General features: G+C 41.3%; 1 protein-coding gene across 4 annotated transcripts in view; it reads right to left on the bottom strand.

Moving 5' to 3' along the window:
* Positions 1 to 2,421: 2,421 nt before the first annotated feature.
* Positions 2,422 to 19,923, bottom strand: part of RAD51C (RAD51 paralog C) — a 43,126-nt gene continuing 25,624 nt past the window's right edge. Inside the window, exons 6-8 of one of the 4 annotated variants that reach the window (XM_063628537.1) lie at positions 16,780 to 16,846; positions 13,179 to 13,239; positions 2,422 to 2,633 (exon numbers count right to left, since the gene is read on the bottom strand). In XM_063628537.1, coding sequence (XP_063484607.1) covers positions 2,570 to 2,633; positions 13,179 to 13,239; positions 16,780 to 16,846 — 192 coding nt within the window. In that variant the 3' untranslated portion in view covers positions 2,422 to 2,569. Of the gene's footprint in view, positions 2,634 to 4,177; positions 4,269 to 13,178; positions 13,240 to 16,779; positions 16,847 to 19,923 lie in introns of those variants that run through there. The other 3 variants (XM_063628538.1, XM_055258559.2, XM_063628539.1) reach the window with 3 other exon arrangements.

Genomic DNA, 19,923 nt, shown 5'->3' with positions numbered 1-19,923 from the left:
CCACGGTGAAACCCCGTCTCTACTAAAAATACAAAAAATTAGCCGGGCGTGGTGGCGGGCGCCTGTAGTCCCAGCTACTCGGAGAGGCTGAGGCAGGAGAATGGCGTGAACCCGGGAGGCGGAGCTTGCAGTGAGCCGAGATTGCACCACTGCACTCCAGCCTGGGCGACAGAGCGAGACTCCGTCTCAAAAAGAAAAAAAAAGAGATTCTCCTGCCTCAGCCTCCCGAGTAGCTGGGACTACAGGCATGTGCCACCACGCCCAGCTAATTTTCGTCGTTTTAGTAGAGACGGGGTTTCATTATATTGACCAGTTCAGGCTCGTGCTGAACTCCTGACCTCAGGTGATCCACCCACCTCGGCCTCCCGAAGTGCTGAGATTACAGGAGTGAGTCACTGCGCCCGACCAAAGCGTTTCATAAATAATAAAGTACTATATAAATATGGTTTAAGTTGCATATCCCGAAAATTGAAGCTAAAAATACAATTTATTTTTCCTAAGAAAAAATACTTCTGAGCTGATTTGCCAAACTAACCACAAGATGAAACCTGGATGCAATCATTGGTTTGCAGAAGGTGAGACTTTAACCAATTTACTGGCATAGCATGAGGTGGCAAGCCTATATAAAGTGTGGGACATAGGTGTACTATCATACCCTCAGTTAAAACCAAGTAACAAAAAATGCTAACGGTCCTCAGCACGGTAGCTCATGCCTGTAATCCCAGCACTTTGGGAGGCCAAGGTGGGCGGATCATGTGAGATCAGGAATTCGAGAACAGCCTGGCCAACATGGTGAAACCCCGTCTCTACTACAAATAGAAAAATTAGCCGGGCGTGGTGGCATGTGCCTGTAGTTCCAGCTACTCAGGAGGCTGAGGCAGGAGAATCACCTGAACCCAGGAGGCGGAGGTTTCAGTGAGCCGAGATGGTGCCACTGCACTCTGGACCAGGTGACAGAGCAAAAAGAGCGAAACTCCATATCAAAAAAAAAAAAAAAAAAAAAAAAAGCTGGGCATGGTTGTGAATGCCTGTAGTCCCAGCAACTCAGGAGGCTGTGGCATGAGAATTGCGTGAACCCCAGAGGTGGAGGCTGCAGTGAGCTGAGACTGCACCACTGCACTCCAGCCTGGGCGACAGAGCGAGACTCCCTCTCAAAAAAAAAAAAAAAAAGAAAGAAATGAGGCCAGGTATGGTGGCTCACATCTGTAATCCCAGCACTTTGGGAAGACAAGGCAAGAGGATCGCTTGAGCCCAGGAGTTTGAGACCAGCCTGGGCAACATAGTGAGACCTTGTCTCTACCAAAAAATCCAAAAATTAGCAGGGCATGGTAGTGTCGCCCTGTAGTCCCAGCTACTCAGGAGGCTGAAGTGAGAGGATTGCTTGAGCCCGGGAGGTCGAGGATGCAGTGAGCTGTGATCATGCCACTGCACTCCAGGCTGGGTGACAGAGTGAGACCTTGTCTCAAAACAAAAACAAAAACGTAGCAACAAATGATTGTGAGCTTATCAACCTATTCTGGAAGATATATGTTCCAAACAATCTCTAGATGAGGTTAGCAGCTCCAAAGTCCTCCCTTTAACATTCTAAAATGTCATTAAAAGCTAAACAAATGGCTTAGATTTTAGGATTGAGGTCACTAAAATCAGTTTGGTCACCTAAAATTTGTATCTTACCTATAAAACGGAACAGAGTAATATGCTGACTCATGGTGGGAGGTCACTAAAATCAGTTTGGTCACCTAAAATTTGTATCTTACCTATAAAACGGAACAGAGTAATATGCTGACTCATGGTGCTGGCTTCTCTTTTATAATTATAAAAGCAGGTCATTTTAAAGAATTATCAAACTTACATTTAAAAAGAACATGGCCGGGCACAATGGCTCACGGCTGTAATCCCAGCACTTTGGGAGGCAGGGGCAGGCAGATCACCTGAGGTCAGGAGTTCAAGACCAGCTTGGCCAACACGATAAAACTCCATCTCTACAAAAATACAAAAAATTAGCCGGGCATGATGGCGGGTGCCTGTAACCCCAGCTACTTGGGAGGCTGAGGCGGGTGAATCACTTGAACCTGGGAGGCAGAGGTTGTAGTGAGCAGAGGTCGCACCATTGCACTCCAGCCTGGACTAGAGAGCGAGACTCCATCTCCAAAAAAAAAAAAAAAGAATATGATAAGAATATGTTATGTTTCTTCCTAAGATTTTATAGGCAACTGGGAAAGGGGTGAAAACAGTCTGAATGGTAAATTCAGACTGGCCACATGAGATCAGCTTTCCACATTTGTGAAATATAATCATCATCTCTACTGAATGTTACTGAAAATGAAAACAGGGTAAAATATAATTGCAGAATACTGCTTTAGAAAAACTTTCACAGAATCATATTTAGGTATTTTTCCCATTCACTTCATATAATCTGGATTCATTCATGCCATAGTGTTTATTTATACTTTAAAGTAACAAGTCCACTTGTACACATTGATTTCACAACATCAATAAATTTGTACACTTTGAGATTTGTTTCTGGGTTATAATTCTTCCTCTGGGTCTCGTGACCGTTTCCGGGTGCTCAAGGAACCTTCTGTTTGCAATGAACATGCAGAAGTAACAACAGTATCTCTAAATCCCTGAGGCTGAAAGATAAAAAATATATATACAAATATGCTTTAAGAACATTTGAAGACTGATCTTAGAAATATTTTTAAGTAACTAATAAGAAAGCTACTTTATTCTAGGGCCAGGCGTAGTGGCTCACACCTGTAATCCCAGCACTTTGGGAGGCTGAGGTGGGCAGATCACGAGGTCAGGAGTTCAAGACCAGCCTGGCCATCATGGTGACCCCCATCTCTACCAAAAATATAAAAATTAGCTAGGCGTGGTGGCACACACCTCTAGTCCCAGCTACTCTGGAGGCTGAGGCAGGAGAATCACTTGAACCTGGGAGGCGGAGGTTGCAGTGAGCCGAGATCGTGCCACTGCACTCTAGCCTGGGCAACAGAGCGAGACTTCATCTCAAAAAAAAAAAAAAAAAAGTTCTTGAGATAGAAATTTATCAACCACTGTCAATGAAGAGTTTAACCTCATGGATACGTGCCTAAGCCCAGGCTATATTAAGAGTATTTTATATATACTTATTTATACCCTTGCATACACACACACAGAAATAACATTGCATTATAAAAATGTTCTCTAAAGGTCAATCCTAACAAACTTTACGATAGCTTTGTTAGAAGAAGTAAAAGGTAATGTCCTAAGTCTTAGGTCATTTACTTTCATAATTAAATACTCTAAAGTTTTCCAACTAGGATATTTCTCTCTCTTTTTTTCCCCCAACTAGGATATTTCAAGTACACCTGGGTAGTGCAAAGACTAAGTGGATAATTCAGTTTCAGAATCTCTATTTCTGTTTTCGTCCTTATAAAAATGAGATAAAGCCGGGCTCGGTGGCTCACGCCTGTAATCCCAAAACTTTGGAAGGCTGAGGAGGGCGGATCACTTGAGGTCAGGAGATTGAGACTAGTCTGGCCAACATGGTGAAACCCCATCTCTACTAAAAACACAAAAATTAGCCAGCAGTGGTAGCACATGCCTATAATCCCAGCTACTAGGGAGGCTGAAGCAGGAGAATTGCTTAAACCAGTAGGGCGGAGGCTGCAGTGAGCCAAGATTGCATCACTGCACTCTAGCCTGGGCGACAGAGAGAGACTCCATCTCAAAAAAAAAAGAGATGCCAAAAATATATTTGGCTCAACACTATTGATAAATATGCATATTTCAGCCAAAAAATGTGTGTTCTATGATGTAAATTCACAGAAAAATTAACATCTTAAAGTGGGCTATATTTGGTGGCTACAATAGATCTATAATACCTACAGACCAAAATAAGTAATGTTAGTATTTTTTCTTTTCTGGAAATCTTCAACAACTTTCACTTTAAAGATTTTTAATATCCTGACATTACATATGGCATGGAACACACTACCCCAAAATAAGTATTTCCTCTGTTCTTAAGAATAAATTTCAGTCCATTTGTGACTACAATATTCTGTATATACTACTATTTTGGGGACAATGTTCTAAGCATCAAAAGCTGTCCTCAAATATGCTTGCTGCCTACAGAAGTTAACAGAAGCAAGTTGTAAATTCTCTCTTTAGATAATTACTGCCCATCAATATCAAAATCCCACTCTAATCAAATAATACTGACTTTGATTTGAAACAGTACTGTGGATTCCTTCTGGCTGGGTGACTTGTACAATGTTGCCAACCTGCTTAAAGAAAAAGAATAAATACATACAAACATATGAACTTAATTAAAAGTTCAGATGACCAAATTCATAATTTAAATGTATGGGTTTATTATATTAATAATTCTATTTTTTTCTCTAAGAACACAAAAAGGAGAGAAATATTAAAAATATACCCTTCAAATACCCGTATGTATATAACAGAGTTTATATGAAATTTAAAGCAACCTAAAAGTCCAATGACTGATTCAAATAAATTATTTTATATATGATGAGATATTACTTATGCTAAAAACTAAAGGTGGAAGAAAATATTCAATGAGATAGGAAAGTATTAATAATATACTAAATAATAGTTATACTGTATTATCCCATATTTATAAGTATGTATACACACATCTAAAAAAAATTGATAGAAAACTACAATAAAAAAGTTAATAGTTGTTATCACAAGGTAAAGGTTGCTTGCTTATATTTTCCAAACTCTCTGCAGTAATCATGTTTTTTTAATTATTGCTGAAGAATTATGATAATTTCTTACACTACAAATGAGAAACACTTACTCATATTACACCCAATAAAAATAGCTAGGAAGACATTGTTTTAAAATGATGCACCCAGGCATGGTGGCTCATGTCTTTAATCCCAGCTCTTTAGGAGGGCAAGGCATGAGGATCACTTGAGACCAGGAGTTTGAAGCCATCCTGGGCAACATAGTGAGACCCCCATCTCTACAAAAAGAAAAAATTATAATAATAATATAAAATGATTATGTCCCAAAAATAAGTCATGACAGAACAAGATCTGCTTAGGTGGGATTTTATTATGTCTTATACAATTAATATAAAACTGAAAGCTAAAAGTAGCTGAGAAATAAAATTCTAAGCTCTTATTAACTATATTCAAGTACTGTAACAGCAACAAATATAAACAAAAACCTTTAAGACTGCTTTTTGGCTGGGTGCGGTGGCTCACGCCTGTAATCCCAGCACTTTGGGAGGCCAAGGCAGGCAGATCACTTGAGGTCGGGAGTTCGAGACCAGCCTGACCAACATGGAGAAACCCCGTCTCTACTAAAAATACAAAATTAGCTGGGTGTGGTGGCGCATGCCTGTAATCCCAGCTACTCGGGAGGCTGAGGCAGGAGAATCGCTTGAACCTGCAAGGCAGATGTTGCAGTGAGCAGAGATCGCACCATTGCACTCCAGCCTGGGCAAAAAGAGTGAAACTCCATCTCAAAAAAAAAACAAAAAAAAACTGCTTTTAAGAATTACTTTAAAACTGATACACTGTAACTTATTCACAATAGCCAGAAGGTAGAAGCAACCCAAGTGTGCATCCACAGATGAATAAACAAAATGTGGTATGTACATACAATGGAATATGCAGACTTAAGAAAATTCTGACACATGCTACAACATAAATGAGCCTTGAAGACATTATACTAAGTGAAATAAGCCAGTCACATCAGAACGAATATTATATGATTCCAATTATATGGGGTTGCTAGAGGAGTGAAATTCAGAGACAGAAGGTAGAATGGTGATTGTCAGGGGCTGGGGGTAAAAAAGAATGAGTTAGCATTTAATGGGTCCAGAGTTTCAGTATGGGAAGATGAAAAAGTTCTGAAAATGGATGATGATGGCTGCACGATATGAATGTACGTAATGCCAGTGAACTATATGTAAACATAAAATGGTAAATTTTATGTTATATATATGTTTTAGCACAATGTAATAAAACTGATCTAAAAAATACAGATTCTAATCTAGAGGAAAATAAGATTCTCAGAGTTGTAAGGATCATTTACTTACACAAAATAGAATGATTTGTTTTCAAAGACAATTCAAAAAGGACATTTTGGCTATGATTTGTTACTCTCTTAATTTTGAAATTGCCCCTCTTCTCAGACACAATTCAAAAGAAAAACAGAGACCAAAATACAGCAGAATCTAAAATGTCCTATATTCCATAATTGCAACTTTAAACATAAATAAAATAATTGCTAAGTAATATATAATACAAGAATAGCTATGTTGAGGCCGGGCGTGGTGGCTCACGCTTGTAATCCCAGCACTTTGGGAGGCCGAGGCAGGCAGATCACGAGGTCAGGAGTTCAAGACCAGCCTGGCCAACATGGTGAAACCCCGTCTCTAGTGAAGATACCAAAAAAAAAAAAAAATTAGCTGGGCGTGGTGGCACGCACCTGTAATCCCAGCTACTGAGGAGGCTGAGGTAGGAGAATCGCTTGAACCGGGGAGGTGGAGGTTGCAGTGAGCCAAGATCGTGCCTCTGCACTCCAGCCTGGGCGACAGGGCGAGACTCCGTCTCAAAAAAAAAAAAAAAATAGCTGTGTTGAGTGGAATTATAAACTTTTATAATTCCTTAGGGTTGATAATCTATCTTTAATGCAAAAATTCACAGAAAGAGAGGCAAGGTGTATTTTAACCTGCCTTATTAGGAAATCATTTTTTGAATGACAAAAATCAGCTAACCTTCTGAAAAATATCAACAGTATGTCCAAAAAAGGTACCTAGTACATCTATCCTGAGGAAATTATTAAAAAGTGAAAAGCTTTTAAGAAGCATTTACATGCTTAATAAGAATCCTAAAGTCGGTCGGGCACAGTGGCTCATGTCTATAATCCAGCACTTTGGGAGGCTGAGGTGGGCAGGTCACTTGAGGTCAGGCATTCGAGACCAGCCTGGTCAAAATGGTGAAACCCTGTCTCTATTAAAAATACAAAAGTTAGCCAAGTGTGGTGGCGCATGCCTATAATCCCAGCTACTTGGGAGGCTGAGGCAGGAGAATCACTTGAATCAGGGAGGTGGAGGTTGCAGGGAGCCGATATGACGCCACTACACTCCAGCCTGGGTGACAGAGTGAGACTCCATCTCAAAAAACAAAACAAAACAAAAGAATCCTAAAGTCAAAGGGGCATTAATTATTCAGGTTGAAAATCATCCTCAGGCCAGGCGCGGTGGCTCACTCCTGTAATCCCAGCCCTTTGGGAGGCCGAGGTGGATCACCTGAGGTCGAGAATTTGAGGCCAGCCCGACCAACACGGAGAAACCCCATCTCAACTAAAAATACAGAAAATTAGCCAGGCGTGGTGGTGCATGCCTGTAATCCCAGCTACTCAGCAGGCTGAGGCAGAAGAATCGATTGAACCCAGGAGGCCGAGGTTGTGGTGAGCTGAGATCACGCCACTGCACTCCAGCCTGGGCAACAAGAGCAAAACTCCATCTCAAAAACAAAACAAAACAAAACAAAAAAATCATCCTCAAATTTCTAGGTAAAAATACAATTTTTATGCATCATGTCTCTTTAAAGATCTTTTAAAATGAAAACTAAACCAAAGAATCACTTGGCTCATGGCCCCAGCTGAGATGTAGCTTAACATATGGCTGAACTACATAGTTTGGGTCAGGAAGAAATAAGACAGAAGCACAATTTGTGCTCTAAAACTGAGCACACATAAGAAACACTGTGTGGGGGTGTTGATTTATTACTCCACTCTACCACCAGATCGTCTTGGCAAAGAGTAGTGTAATTCTGAATAATCTTGGCCTCATATGATCATGAATATGCAAATTGGAGGAAAACTCACATAATATAAGGACATAGACAAAAGTAGTTCTTTTAATAACTGTTGGAATATTATTCCATCATTAGTCTAAGGGTAAAAATCAGGTGTTACTGGTGAAGGACAGGGGCTGGGGCATGAGATAGTACACCTAAGTTCAATTCCCAATATAAACTTGGCTATTCAAGATTTTTAGTTTCTGGACGGGTGCTGTGGCTCACGCCTACAATCCCAGCACTTTAGCAGGCCGAGGTAGGTGGACTGCCTGAGCTTAGGAGTTCGAGACCAGCCTGGGCAACGTGGCAAAACCCCATCTCTACAAAAATTACAAAAATTAGCTGGGTGTGGTGGTACATGCCTGTGGTCCCAGCCACTTGGGAGGCTGAGGTAGGAGGATTGCTTGAGCCCAGGAGGCTGAGGCTGCAGTGAGCTGAGATCGCACCACTGCACTCTAGCCTGGGCAACAAAGTGAGACCCTACCTCAAAAAAAAAAAAAAAAAAAAAAAAAGATTTTTAGTCTTCCTCTCCAAATGAAAAAATGTTCATTTTTATAACTATTTTTCCCTGACACGAATTTCTATTTCCATCCTTTTAAAATAAACTAAAATTTAAAAAACATAAAGCATACAAAATTTCATGCAACTTTTTTTTTTTTTTTTGAGACAGAGTCTCACTCTGCTGCCCAGGCTGGAGTGCAGTGGTGCAATCTTGGCTCACTGCAACCTCTGCCTCCTGGGTTCAAGCGATTCTCCTACCTCAGCCTCCTGAGTAGCTGGGATTACAGGTGCCCGCCACCATGCCTGGCTAATTTTTTTGTATTTTTAGTAGAGAAAGAGTTTCCCCATATTGGCCAGGCTGGTCTAGAACTCCCAACCTCAGATGATCCACCTGCCTTGGCCTCCCAAAGTGCTGGGATTACAGGCGTCAGCCACCGTGCCCGGCCTCATGTAACTTTTTTTTTTTTTAATATCTTAGAGACGGGGTCCCATTTTGTGGCCCAGCCTGGAGTGTAATAGCTCAGTCATAGCTCACTGCCACCCTGACTTCCTGGGCTCAAGTGATTTTCCCAACTCTGGCCTCCCAAACAGCTAGAACTATAGGTGCGCACCACCATGCCTGGCTAATTTTTTATTTATCTATAGAGGTGGTGTCTTGCCATTTTGGCCAGGCTGTTCTCCAACTTCTGGGCTCAAGCTCATGCAACTTTAACAACTTAAAGATGTCAGGTTTCAAATGATAAAGAACAAAACTACTTCAATGCTATTAAATGAGGTCAATTTATTTTGATTACATAAAGTATGTACATTATTTATCATATATCCACAGCCTGAAAAAAAAAAAAGTTTGAAGAAAAAAGATTTTACCTAAAAAAAGGAATAAGCTACATATTCAGATTGGCTGGCCATCAACACAATACTACAGTTACCTTCTAGAAACAGTTATTATAGAAGAAAAGAAATGAACTCTATTATAAAGTCAGCTATGGCCGGGTGCGGTGGCTCACGCCTGTAATCCCAGCACTTTGAGAGGCTGAGATGGGCAGGTCACCTGAGGTCAGGAGTTCAAGACCAGCCTGGCCAACATAGTGAAATCCCATCTCTACTAAAAATACAAAATTAGCAAGACGTGCTGGAAGGCACCTATAATCCCAGCTACTCGGCAGGCTGAGACAAGAGAATCACTTGACCCCAGGAGGTGGAGGTTGAAGTGAGCCGAGATCTCGCCATTGCACCCCAGCCTGGGCAAAAAGAGCGAAACTCCCTCTCAAAAAAAAAAAAAAAAAAAAAAAAAAAAAAAAGTTTACAAGGCCGGGTGCGGTGGCTCACGCCTGTAATCCCAGCACTTTGGGAGGCCGAGGCGGGCGGATCACGAGGTCAGAAGATCGAGACCATCCTGGCTAACACGGTGAAACCCCGTCTCTACTAAAAATACAAAAAATTAGCTGGGCGTGGTGGCGGGCGCCTGTAGTCCCAGCTACTCAGGAGGCTGAGGCAGGAGAATGGCATGAACCCGGGAGGCAGAACTTGCAGTGAGCCTAGATTGTGCCACTGCACTCCAGCCTGGGCGACAGAGTGAGACTCCGTCTCAAAAAAAAAAAAAAAAAGTTTATAAAGGTAGCTATAAAATGTAGATAATACTATTTTCAGTCTACAGCCATACCACCCTGAACGTGCCCGATCTCATCTGGTAATACTATTTCAAAGATTTACGTGGAAAATAACATGAAATTATATATATACACACATATACATACGTATATATACATACACACATATATATGTATAGATGTATATATGTGTATATGTATATACATCTATACATATACATATATACATCTATACGTATACACATATACATACACATATATACGTGTATACATCTATACGTATACACATATATACATCTATATCTACATCTATACGTATATACCTCTATACATATACGTATATAATCTATACGTATACACATATATACATACACGTATATATGTATACATATATACATACAATGTTTTTCGCAATAAAGGACAGTTAAGAAATATTCAATAAATAGTAGCTATTATTTACTACTTATTCAGTTAACCTTTCTTGGCCTTGGTTTTCTTTTAGTAATAATAGGTATACGTTCTGCAAATAATTATTGAAAAGATTATCTGAAATGTTATATTTAAAGTGCCTAGTAAAATACCTAGCACAAGCAAGCACTCACTAAAATGACAGTATGAAAAATAAATAAGAATTAAAAAAAGATCTTATGAGATGTAGAAAAAATATTATAGAACAGCAGATTTCCCCCAATCTGTCTATATTCAATGCTGGTGTTGTACATCATTTTCTTTTTTTTTTTTTGGGTGGGGGACAGAGTCTCACTCTGTAACCAGGCTGGAGGGCAGTGGCACAATCTTGGTTCACTGCAACCTCCGCCTCCTGGGTTCAAGTGATTCTCCTGCCTCAGCCTCCTGAGTAGCTGGGACTAAAGGCATGTGCCATCATGCCCAGTTAATTTTTATTTTTAGTAGAGACGGGATTTCACCATGTTGGCCAGGATGGTCTTGATCTCTTGACCTCATGATCCACCTACCTTAGCCTCCCAAAGTGATGGGATTACAGGTGTGAGCCACTGCATCCAGCCATATACTTTGGTTTCTAATTTCTTGGGAAGGATTTGTAAGAAGGTGAATTCATACAATGGTTAACTCATGGTAAGCATGATTTTCTGATCTCTTGGGTAACTTATGAATGCTAACTTCTAGAACTTGTCAAAGAAGGCAAACTTTTCTTCCTGATGAGTTCATAAAAAGATGAAATATCTTGCTCTGCTCCCATTATTTTTCTTCTTAAATGCATTTTATTAGTGAATATTTAATTATAGTCTGAAGAAGACTACTGTATACTAGCTCAGGCGTAATTCCTATGAAAAAATAAATGATGGAATGTGCTTTATAGAATAACCTATAACTGGGAAAGTATAAGCAATATGTTCAAAAGACAGCTGGAGAACTGTTGCCAAATCTTTACAATAAGGTTTGGCGCCAAGAAAATAACTCCTTTTGTGACTCTAGTATACAGCAACTTACTTACAAAACTAGGGGTAACTATCTTAAATTGTGATCATAGAAAAAAAATTATGGGGAGGATTTACCAGTCATACTGGTTTAGAGTAAAAAATTTGTTTAAATTAGGGGGAGACAGTCAATAGTAAAGCACTATGTATTGTGGGGAAAAAAAAAACGTTACCTGAGCTCTTCGCAAATACCATTTTTAAAGAAGACCCAAACTGCACGATCAGTTGCAAAAGATATATACAGAAGTGTAATCGATTCTGTTATGAGCTTCAGGCCCGTAAAACCTAACTTGGTCAGGCAGGATTTTTTTCAGTTTGTAGAACAACAAAGAAATATAGATTAAAAAATAGACAATTTCGGCCGGGCGCGGTGGCTCACGCTTGTAATCCCAGCACTTTGGGAGGCTGAGGCGGGCGGATCACGAGGTCAGGAGATCGAGACCACGGTGAAACCCCGTCTCTACTAAAAATACAAAAAATTAGCCAGGCGGGGTGGCGGGCGCCTGTAGTCCCAGCTACTCGGAGAGGCTGAGGCAGGAGAATGGCGTGAACCCGAGGGGCGGGGCTTGCAGTGAGCCGAGATTGCGCCACTGCACTCCAGCCTGGGCGACAGAGTGAGACTCCGTCTCAAAAAAAAAAAAAAAAAAAAAATAGACAATTTCACTGGCTAGGCCCAATACGTATTTAAGTGACCTTTTATTCCATCTTTGCCCCCATGCCATTTTAATTTCTCCCTTTATTAGAGCATTTCCAAACCAAGACCTCTAGGTTATACCAATTAATCACAAAGCAGAGAGGCTAGCATAAATCTGACATTTTCTAGAAGTGTAGAAGACTTCACAGCCTTCAATGGCCTATTTTCAAGAAAATAAAAGCTGGTTTGTTCACTTGCTCAGCAGCTTTAAAAACAAATACAAAGATTTCATGCTGCCATACTTTTAAAGAACAATACTTGTGAAATGCAGGTAAGTAACTGGATAATAAAAGCTGAACAGCAAAATACAAAATAAAAAACAGACACAATTTCTTTTTTTTTTTTTTTCTTTTTTTTTTTTGAGACGGAGTCTCGCTCTGTCGCCCAGGCTGGAGTGCAGTGGCGCAATCTCGGCTCACTGCAAGCTCCGCCTCCCAGGTTCACGCCATTCTCCTGCCTCAGCCTCTCCGAGTAGCTGGGACTACAGGCGTCCGCCACCACGCCCAGCTAATTTTTTATATTTTTAGTAGAGACGGGGTTTCACCATGGTCTCGATCTCCTGACCTCGTGATTCGCCCGCCTCGGCCTCCCAAAGTGCTGGGATTACAAGCATGAGCCACTGCGCCTGGCCAGACACAATTTCATACAAGAAATATCCTAAGCAACTAAGAGAAACCGTCGTATGTTCCAAATAAATTAATTTTAAAGCTAACCTCACTCCTTTTGTCCTGATTTTATTCTTTTTTTTTCAATCTCTTCCAGGAACACAGAGTACTCACCTCCTTCTACATGGCTAATAAATTATTTCGAAGAGCCTTAGAAAATGGCATTCCTTGGCCACCTACTCATTTCAGGTGCATGCGCCCCATCATTTAAATATTCCAGAGAATTTCCTATGTAGCTAAATACGCAGTAATAACAACACATTTCTATGTTTGCTCTAGGTGATATCAGACAAGGCAACAAAAGTGTTACTTCATGGGTCATTGTATATCTCATCCACAGGACTAGCTCTAAGAAAGCTGTAAGGGTTCATTCAGTGTAATTAACCCAATATTCGCAGTTATTAACTTGTTTCTATACTGACCTTTGCTTTCGGTCCCAGTGAAAGATTAGACGTATTGTAGCAGCATGTCCCCAACTTTCCCCTGAGAATAAAGAACATTAATAACTGTATATGGCCTTACTGACTTGGTTATACATTTCTCAGAATGCCTCTGATCAAATGTAATCTTACTTTATTAATTTAACATAACAAAAGTATACTTGCTTTCAAAAAACCTGGAAAATGAGTAATATCCTGAGATTACAAGGTTTTTACCTATCTAGGGAAATACTGCAAATCATTATTCTCTATTTGCTTTTAGAAAACTTTGTTGTCTGAGTCCATATATGTGTCAATTTTCCATATCATCAAGCCTAACATATTTCTGACCTCCAGAAGAAAGTAAAAACTCTGGTATTCTTTTTTTTTTTTTTTTGACATCAACAGAATATATAATTAAGTTGTGGCAGATTCATGTCATCAAAATGAACTACAGTGTCACACAACAACATGGATGAATCCAAAAATAATAATGAGCAAAGTTGTCAGTCATATACAGTATAATTATATTTATACAAAGGCTATAAATAAGCAACTGTTGGGGATACACAGACAGTAAAATCTATAAAAGCTAGGTGACAATTACACAAAATTCAGGATAGCGGTTGCCTCTTGGGGGGAGAGCATACGAGGCTCCTGGGGGGTAGTAATGTTCCATTTGTCAGTCTGAACAATGGGCACCTGGACATGTATTATTGTTCTTCTAAATATACATTTTCATTTGTATATTCTATTTCGCATTAAAAAGAAAAAAGACCAAAAAAAAAAAAGCATTAAGTGTAACTCAAGATTTAAGCAATGGTGCTTGGGAGTATTATATCATGCAGACACAATGCAAGGAAATGAAAAGGTGGATATAATTTGTGAGGTAGAGATGATGGGCTCAGGTTTGGACAAACTGAGCTCCTGAAACACAAGACTTTTATTACTAGTCATATTAGGTGTGAAACTGGCCTGAGATCACCAATTGCTTTTATGCTAGATTTGGAGGGCAAAGAGGGCAGTTGAACTCAGCAATTTATGTGTCCAGCACTGAAAATCTTCATGGCAAACAATTACTAATAGGTTATATGTTAGGTTACTTTTCAGTCCCACTCAGTTCAAAGGGTTTGTCATTACCCTACTGATTTGCACTTCTAAGTCTCCCGCCTGTTGCATTCTGATGATCCATTTCTATACAAGACATATAATCTAAAGCTGAGACACAGCAATAGAAGACCAAAGAACAGACACAGCAACAAAGTTTGCATGAGGCAAATCAGGAGGGTAGGAATGAGATTTTGATGTGCATCTTGGTCAAATTCCAGAACTAGCAAAGAGAGGGCCAGTTCCTAATTCCAATCAAAGCAAATTCAGTCATCTTATTTTCACACAGAAGTGGTCTACGTTGATTTTTAAATCTCTTTAAGGGATTAGGGAGCCTCTGAAATATAAAGGAAACTAAACTGATAATAATGTAAAATGAGCAGTGACCTATCATACCAGCAAACACTGTCAAAAACAGAAAGCTAATGGTGGGACTGGAGTCTAGAACACAGGAATTATGTTTATCCAGTGCTGCACTGTACAACAGGGCAGTCACTTGCCATATGTGGCAATTTAAGTTTAAGTAAAATTCAATTAAACATTCCATTCCACAGCTGCACTAGCCACATTTTAAATGCCTCAATAGCCACATGTAGCAAGGCCTACTGTACTGAAGAGCACAGACATAGAACACTTCTATCATAACTGACCGTTCTATTGAACAATATCCTAGCAATATCCAAGGTAAAGGGTGTTCTGCTAGTAAAGCAAGGAGGGCATCAGAATTATCACAACTTAAGCATAATATTCCTGAGGGCATCTATTTCCATTTATTTGCTTCTCTGCTTACCAACTCTGAACCCCTGCTTTCCCAACTTTCTGGTATCTGGGAAGAAAATAAACTGACTAGAAAACATAAACTTCATTCTGCTTGACAACTGTAATTCCCACTAAATTTATAAATTTGCTTTCTGATTTATCATAGCGTGCTGAAGGCATGAGTTTGAGAAAGGCTGTTTGATTACCCGAGTGGATCCAAACATTAGGAAGCTCTTGCTTAAGTGGGTGATGGAAAGTGATAAAAATAGCTGGAAGAAACATGAGAGACTATTATACTCCCTTCCCTAACCTTCCTCCTTTTTTTTTTTTTTTTTTTTTTTTGAGACGGAGTCTTGCTCTGTCGCCCAGGCTGGAGTGCAGTGGCACGATCTTGGCTCACTGCAAGCTCCGCCTCCCGGGTTCACGCCATTCTCCTGCCTCAGCCTCTCCGAGTAGCTGGGACTACAGGCGCCCGCCACCACACCTGGCTAATTTTTTGTATTTTTAGTAGAGACGGGTTTTCACCGTGTTAGCCAGGATGGTCTCGATCTCCTGACCTCGTGATCCGCCAGCCTCGGCCTCCCAAAGTGCTGGGATTACAGGCTTGAGCCACCGCGCCCGGCAACCTTCCTCCTTTTCATCCTGCTCACCTGGGTCAGGTTAGAATCCGTCCTTCGTACAGTACCCTGTACCTTTCTGTTGTAACCTTTACTACATTATCTGTTTATAGAATGATCTATGTCATTAGTTGAAAACTAGTCAAGGGCAGAGACTTTTTTTTTTTTTTTTTTTTTGAGATGGAGTTTCACTCGTTGCCCAGGCTGGAGTGCAATGGCGTGACCATGGCTTACTGCAACCTCTGCCTCCCAGGTTCAAGCGATTCTCCTGCCTCAGCCTCCCGAGTGGCTGAGATTACAGGAATGTGCCACCGCACCCATCTAATTTTGTATTTTTAGTAGAGATGGGGTTTCTCCATGTTGGTCAGGCTGCTCTCCAACTCCCAACCTCAGGTGATCCACCCGCCTCAGCCTCCCAAAGTACTGGGATTATAGGCATAAGCCACCGTGCCTGGCCAAAACTCTGGTAGAATATTCTTTTAAGATTTTAGTGGAAATAAATCTTGAAGCATTGCATTCTAACAAAACCACGATATTCACTGTAGTGTGATTTGTGTTTAAGTGGATTCACCCTTCCTTCTCCCTAACACTGTGAACTCCCTGGGGGCAAGAATCTTTGACACAATAGTTGCCAGACAGTAGATACGCAATTTTTTGAGAGTCTTACTCTGTCCCCCAGGCTGGAGTGCAGAGGCACGATCCCAGCTCACTGCAGCCTACACCTCCCAGGTTCAAGCAATTCTCACTCCCCAGCCTCCCAACTAGGTGGGATTACAAGTGTGTGCCACCATGCCCGGATAATTTTTTGTATTTTTAGTAGAGATGGGGTTTCACCGTATAGGCCAGGCTGGTCTTGAACTCCTGGCCTCAAGTGATGCGCCTTGGCCTCCCAAGGTATTGGGATTACAGGTGTGGGACACTGTGTCTGGCTACTCAATAAATGTTAAATAACTAAAAGGAACAATCAGTATCTAAGGGTACTGTGCTTAGTGCTAAGATTAAGCAGTGAACAAGACAAATACAGTCTGCTTTCATGAAGCTTATAGTACTCAATGAGAATCAAATGAAAGAGATAAGAAAAACTGTGATAAACTAAAATGTTTATCTGATTAATTACCCACCTAATGCAGGAACAAGGAAGGCCTGATTTTTATCAATCTTTGTTGTCATCTGATTGGTTAAAATTACCTACAAAAACAAAATGCAAGAGAATTAGGTGAGTTTCTTTAAAAATTATCAAGTAGACCAGCCTGGCCAAGATTGTGAAACCCCATCTCTACTAAAAATACAAAAATTAGCCGGGCATGGTGGCATGCACCTGTAATCCCAGCTACTCGGGAGGCTGAGGCAGGAGAATCATTTGAACCTGGGGCGGGCAGAGGTTGCAGTGAGCCAAGATCGCGCCACTTCACTCCAGCCTGGACAAAAGAGCAAAACTCTGTCTCACTAAATAAATAAATAAACAATCAAGTAAACAGTCTTGTGATTTTTATTTATTATTATTTTTTTGAGACAGAGTCTCACTCAGTCACCCAGGATGGAGTGCGGTGGCGCAATCTCCGCCCACTGCAAGCTCCACCTCCTGGGTTCACACCATTCTCCTGCCTCAGCCTCCCGAGTAGCTGGGACTACAGGCACCCACCACCACGCCCAGCTAATTTTTTTGTATTTTTTTAGTACAGACGGGGTTTCACCGTGTTAGTCAGGATGGTCGCGATCTCCTGACCTCGTGATCTGCCTGCCTCAGCCTCCCAAAGTGCTGGTATTATAGGCGTGAGCCACCGCGCCCAGCCTGTGATTTTAGTAATATGAAATTAATCTACCTGTTACAGCCAGCCATTTAAGTAATACAAATTCTTCTAACAAAAAATTTTAAATCCCAGCACTTTGGGAGGCCGAGACAGGCAGATCACGAGGTCAGGAGATCGAGACCATCCTGGCTAACATGGTAAGCAGATCACGAGGTCAGGAAATCGAGACCATCCTGGCTAACACGGTGAAACCCTGTCTCTACTAAAAATATAAAAAATTAGCCGGGCGTGGTGGCGGGCGCCTGTAGTCCCAGCTGCTCGGGAGGCTAAGGGAAGAGAATGGCGGGAACCCGGGGGGCAGAGCCTGCAGTGAGCGGAGATAGCACCACTGCACTCCAGCCTGGGCAACAGAGCAAGACTCTATCTCAAAAAAAAAAAAAAAAAAATTTTTAAAAATCCACCCATAAAAAGATGTAGTTATCTGAAAATATGATTCTACTGATCATAAAATATTTTATTTTCATACTTTAGAGATGGGGTCTTGCTATGTTGCCCAGGTGGTCCTTGAAGTCCTAGACTCACATGATCCTCCCACCTCAGCCTCTTGAACAGCTGGGACTAGAGGTGTTTGCCACATCTAGCTTATAAAACTTTTTTTTTTAAGAGACAGGGTCTTGCTATGTTGCCCAGGCTGATCTTGAACTCCTGGGCTCACACGATCCTCCTGCCTCAGCCTCCCAAAGTGCTGGGATTACAGGCATAAGCCACTGTACCTGACCTACAAAAAACTTTTTAAAAAATTAGCTGGGCATGGTGGTGCACAACTGTAGTCCCAGCTACTCAGGAGGCTGAGGTAGGAGAATTGCTTGAGCCCAGGAGGTTGAGAAAGCAGTGAGCCATGATTCTGTCACCGTACTCCAGCCTGACGACCAAGCAAGACCTTGTCTCAAAAAAGAAAGACTGAGTCTCGCTCTGTTGCCCAGGCTGGAGTGCAATGGCGCGATCTCGGCTCACTGCAATATCCGCCTCCCAGGTTCAAGCTATTCTCCTGCCTCAGCCTCCCAAGTAGCTAGGATTACAGGTGCCTGCCACCATGCCTGGCTAATTTTTGCATTTTTAGTAAAGACGGGGTTTTACCATGTTGGCCGGCCTGGTCTCGAACTCCTGACCTCAAGTGATCCACCCACCTCAGCCTCCCAAAGGGCTGGGATTATAAGCATGTGTCACTGTGTCTGGCCTGAGTCCATGTTCTTTTTTTTTTTTTTTTTGAGACGGAGTCTTGCTCCGTTGCCCAGGCTGGAGTGCAGTGGCACGATCTTGGCTCACTGCTTTCTCACCTCCCGGGTTCACGCCATTCTCCTGCCTCAGCCTCTCCGAGTAGCTGGGACTACGGGCGCCCGCCACCACGCCCGGCTAATTTTTTGTATTTTTAGTAGAGATGGGGTTTCACCATGGTCTCGATCTCCTGACCTTGTGATCCACCCGCCTCAGCCTCCCAAAGTGCTGGGATTACAAGCGTGAGCCACCGCGCCCGGCCGAGTCCATGTTCCTTATCACTATTGCCTCCCTAGAATATTTTTACTGAAAGGAATATGAAATCCTTAACAAATACCTCAATGTTTATACTTTTAGGAAGGAAGCAAATATAGTATTACTGTTTATAATTTTACAGGAAAAAAAGAAACTGAGGCAACAAATTGTGAGAAGAGACTTAAAACTCATAAAGAAAGTACAATATAAGTAGACGAACTAGGAAAAAAAAATCCTAGTAGTCAGGTCAAATGACTCCAAATTAAGATTATGCTACTCGGCTAGTAACAGCCACAGGTTTTGCTTTGCAACTCAACAGATGGCCCTCAAGGTTTCATATTGCTAATTCTCTTTGTATAAATACTGACCTACAAAAAAGGTTCCAGGTTTTGAAAGACAGTAATTTTAAATAAAGAAGGGAAAACAAAAGTGTTTAAGGCTGACTTAACATAGAAGTCTGTTATCTTTCCATCCCCAAATCTCCAGAAATGGTTACTTTATATACTCTTGTAATACATATCTTCCCTCCAGAAAAAAAAGTTAATATTGCAAACTAAAACTGATAATGAAATTCCATGAAAAGCAGTAAGAAAAAAGTGTCTACTCTGAAAATGAGTTTTTTACATAAGAAAACTGAGAAACAGCCCAGGCGCGGTGGCTCATGCCTATAATCCCAGCACTTTGGGAGGCCAAGGCAGGCAGATCACCTGAGGTCAGGAGTTCGAGACCAGCCTGGCCAACATGGCGATACCCCATCTCTACTAAAAATACAAAAAATCAGCCGAACGTTGGGGCAGGCACCTGTAACCCCAGCTACTCAGGAGGCTGAGACAGGAGAATCGCTGAAATCCAGGAGGCGGAGGTTGCAGCGAGCCAAGATTGCACCACTGCGCTCCAGCCTGGGCAACAAAAGCAGGACTCCATCTCAAAAAAAAAAAAAGAAAAAGAAAACTGCGAAAGAACAAAAGGTTGTTTGGCTGTTCC

The sequence above is a fragment of the Symphalangus syndactylus genome, chromosome 20, assembly GCF_028878055.3.
Source record: "Symphalangus syndactylus isolate Jambi chromosome 20, NHGRI_mSymSyn1-v2.1_pri, whole genome shotgun sequence".
In the NCBI taxonomy this organism is placed as follows: domain Eukaryota; kingdom Metazoa; phylum Chordata; class Mammalia; order Primates; family Hylobatidae; genus Symphalangus; species Symphalangus syndactylus.
This window is presented reverse-complemented; position numbering and strand designations above follow the sequence as displayed.